The sequence below is a fragment of the Vespa crabro genome, chromosome 2, assembly GCF_910589235.1.
Source record: "Vespa crabro chromosome 2, iyVesCrab1.2, whole genome shotgun sequence".
NCBI lineage: Eukaryota > Metazoa > Arthropoda > Insecta > Hymenoptera > Vespidae > Vespa > Vespa crabro.
Genome location: NC_060956.1, coordinates 3202851 through 3205399, shown reverse-complemented (window position 1 = coordinate 3205399; position 2549 = coordinate 3202851). Strand labels below are relative to the sequence as shown.

Here is a 2549-nt window from a genome sequence, read left to right as displayed (position 1 = left end):
TTTGACACGAGTGCACATCGAGTTCCTAAGTAAACAATTCATATAGACCGTAGTAAATCGACACTTATTCGATAATGATTCATTATTTTGGAATTATATTATTTGTATGAAATTATATTATACATCACTGTAATATTTACCTTCAACCATGGACATTCGAGCTTAGGTACGTGTACATTAAAATTGTTCCTCGATAATTTCAATATACGTAAGTTCTTCGTCTCAAGAAAAATATCCGGAAGTAGATAATAAAGATAATTCCTTGATAAATCTAATACAGTCAATTCGGTGATACCGGAGAAAGCTTCCAGGCTAATATCGCTTATTGAATTTTTCGATAAATTCAAATACTTTAAATTGGTTAAGCCTGCCTCCTGAAAAATTATACAATTAACACGTTACATTGTTACAAGATAGGAGGGAGGAAGGGAGGTGTGGAGGAAATATAATTATCAGAAACATGTAATAAATAATAATTGAGGAAGGCAAGGAGAGTCAACGGAACAAAAAAAAAAAAAAAACAAAGAAAAAAAAATACAAGAAACCCCTTACCCAACAAAAGAAGAAAATCGAAAAAAAAAGAAAAGACGAAGAAAAAGGAAGATAAAAAAAAAATTAGTCCTTAAAACAAATAAAATTTGTCTTGTTGACTAAATTGTCATCATCGTCATCATCGTCAACAATAATAATAATCGATAACCACAAATATATATATATATATATACATATACACCATACATTGATGCACACTTACAGCAAGTTCGTAATTTCCCAATGAGGATATCGTATTATCCGATAAATCCAAAGCTTGTACAAGATTCGATGAACCGGTATGAATACTGTAAAGATGTCGTCCGGAGCAACTGGCACGTTTCAATTCGTACCAAATGTCACAATCGCACAGTGCCGAGCAAGAATAATCGGCAATAACGAAACCCTTTAGGATAACGATCGAGACTACGAGGATCGCGAGAAAACGCGAACTAGCGATTATTTGGACGTTCATATCGTGTTTCACGGTATATAAAAGCGTAATAAGATATTTTGTTGTCTCATTATTACGGCTCGACACGATTTCTATCGCGATAGAACGAAAGAGATGCTTTTAGAGGTGGTGGCACACGCGAGGAAAGAAGCAGTCGCGACAGAAACGTAATCTTATCTCTTTCGTTATACGCTTATAACGTATACATCCATAGATACCATACACAGATATATATATATATATATATATATATATATATATATATATACATATACACATACAATGTATGTATTGATATACGACATGTTTAGTGTTGAACAAAAGGCCTCTCCCAAAATGTTCTTCTTTTCGTTTATTATCGAACCGTTCAAAATTCAAAATCTATTTTGACTTTGATTGCTTTCTCTATTTCTCTCTCTCTCTTTCTCTCTCTCCTTTTCCTTTGTCGCTTTTAAAGCTGTAATTTAAAGAAAAAAATTTTTACCATGCTAAACAAAAAAAAAAGAAGGATATGAAAAGGGATAAAAAGAAAGTGAAAGAGAGAAAGATGAAAGATGAAAGTATAAGTGAGAGTAAAAGAATGAGTGAAAGAATGGAGAAAGGAAGGGATCTTCTGTCGTCATTAAACGTGGAACGTTTCTAGGAAGATCATTGTGTCGTGAACGACATACTACGACAACCGGCCGATTCTCGTTATTTGCACGAAGTCCCAGTCTTTCGAGATTGAATCGAAAAAAAAAAGAACATGATTAAGAGAGATTAAAAGAAAACAAATCTCCAAAAGAACTTAAAATAGTAATTTAAGTTCGTTTAGATTGTTAATCGTTATCGTCGAAGAATGTTAAACGAATGATGAATGATAATGGTTTTATCGTTCATCTATGGTATAGAACTACATAAACAAAATTTTTCAATAGTTCGTCGAACTTTCAATCTTCTCGCCATTTTTATCAACTATATATATATATATATATATATATACATATATCATATATATAGATGAGAAACATATATAAGAAATATACACACGTGAGAAATATACATATATATATATACACGTATATATATATATATGTACATTTGTGTGCACATATGTATGTATATATATATATATATATATTTATATCTTTACGTCACAGTCCACTCGCAACTCGAGTGATAGAGAAGAGATATTCTCTTGGTCGTACGTACTCCCCCATAATATAATCATCGTTTATTTGATTTCAAGCACATTTTCGCGCGATTTCGTCACTGACGATCGTCATCGCGAAAAGCGTTCTCCGATTTGACTTGCCCACGCTTGCGCGTCGTGGAGAAATAGAAAATAAAGAAGGAACGAAGGAAGGAAGAAAAGAGACAGAGAGAGAAAGAGAGAGAAAGAGAGAGAGAAAGAGAGAGACAGAACGATGATGACGAAAGCAACGATAAACGTAGGTATGGCGTAGGACGCGTACGGTTATGGTAGGGGAAATTATAACGAGTCGGATCCGTAGGGCGGCGCTAGTGTCGTTCTCAGTCGAGCGTGCCGGGCGCGTTTCTATGCGTTCCTCGATAAATATATATA

At 33.8% G+C, this 2549-nt stretch overlaps 1 protein-coding gene across 1 annotated transcript in view; it reads right to left on the bottom strand.

Moving 5' to 3' along the window:
* LOC124432945 (leucine-rich repeat-containing protein 70-like) overlaps positions 1–1159 on the bottom strand; it is a 2525-nt gene extending 1366 nt beyond the window's left edge. Inside the window, 3 exon segments of the mRNA XM_046982326.1 lie at positions 1–25; positions 141–374; positions 755–1159. The exon segment at positions 1–25 is cut by the window's left edge and continues 136 nt beyond it. Of these exon segments, the coding sequence (XP_046838282.1) occupies positions 1–25; positions 141–374; positions 755–1006 (511 nt within the window). The 5' untranslated portion in view covers positions 1007–1159.
* Positions 1160–2549: the final 1390 nt, after the last annotated feature.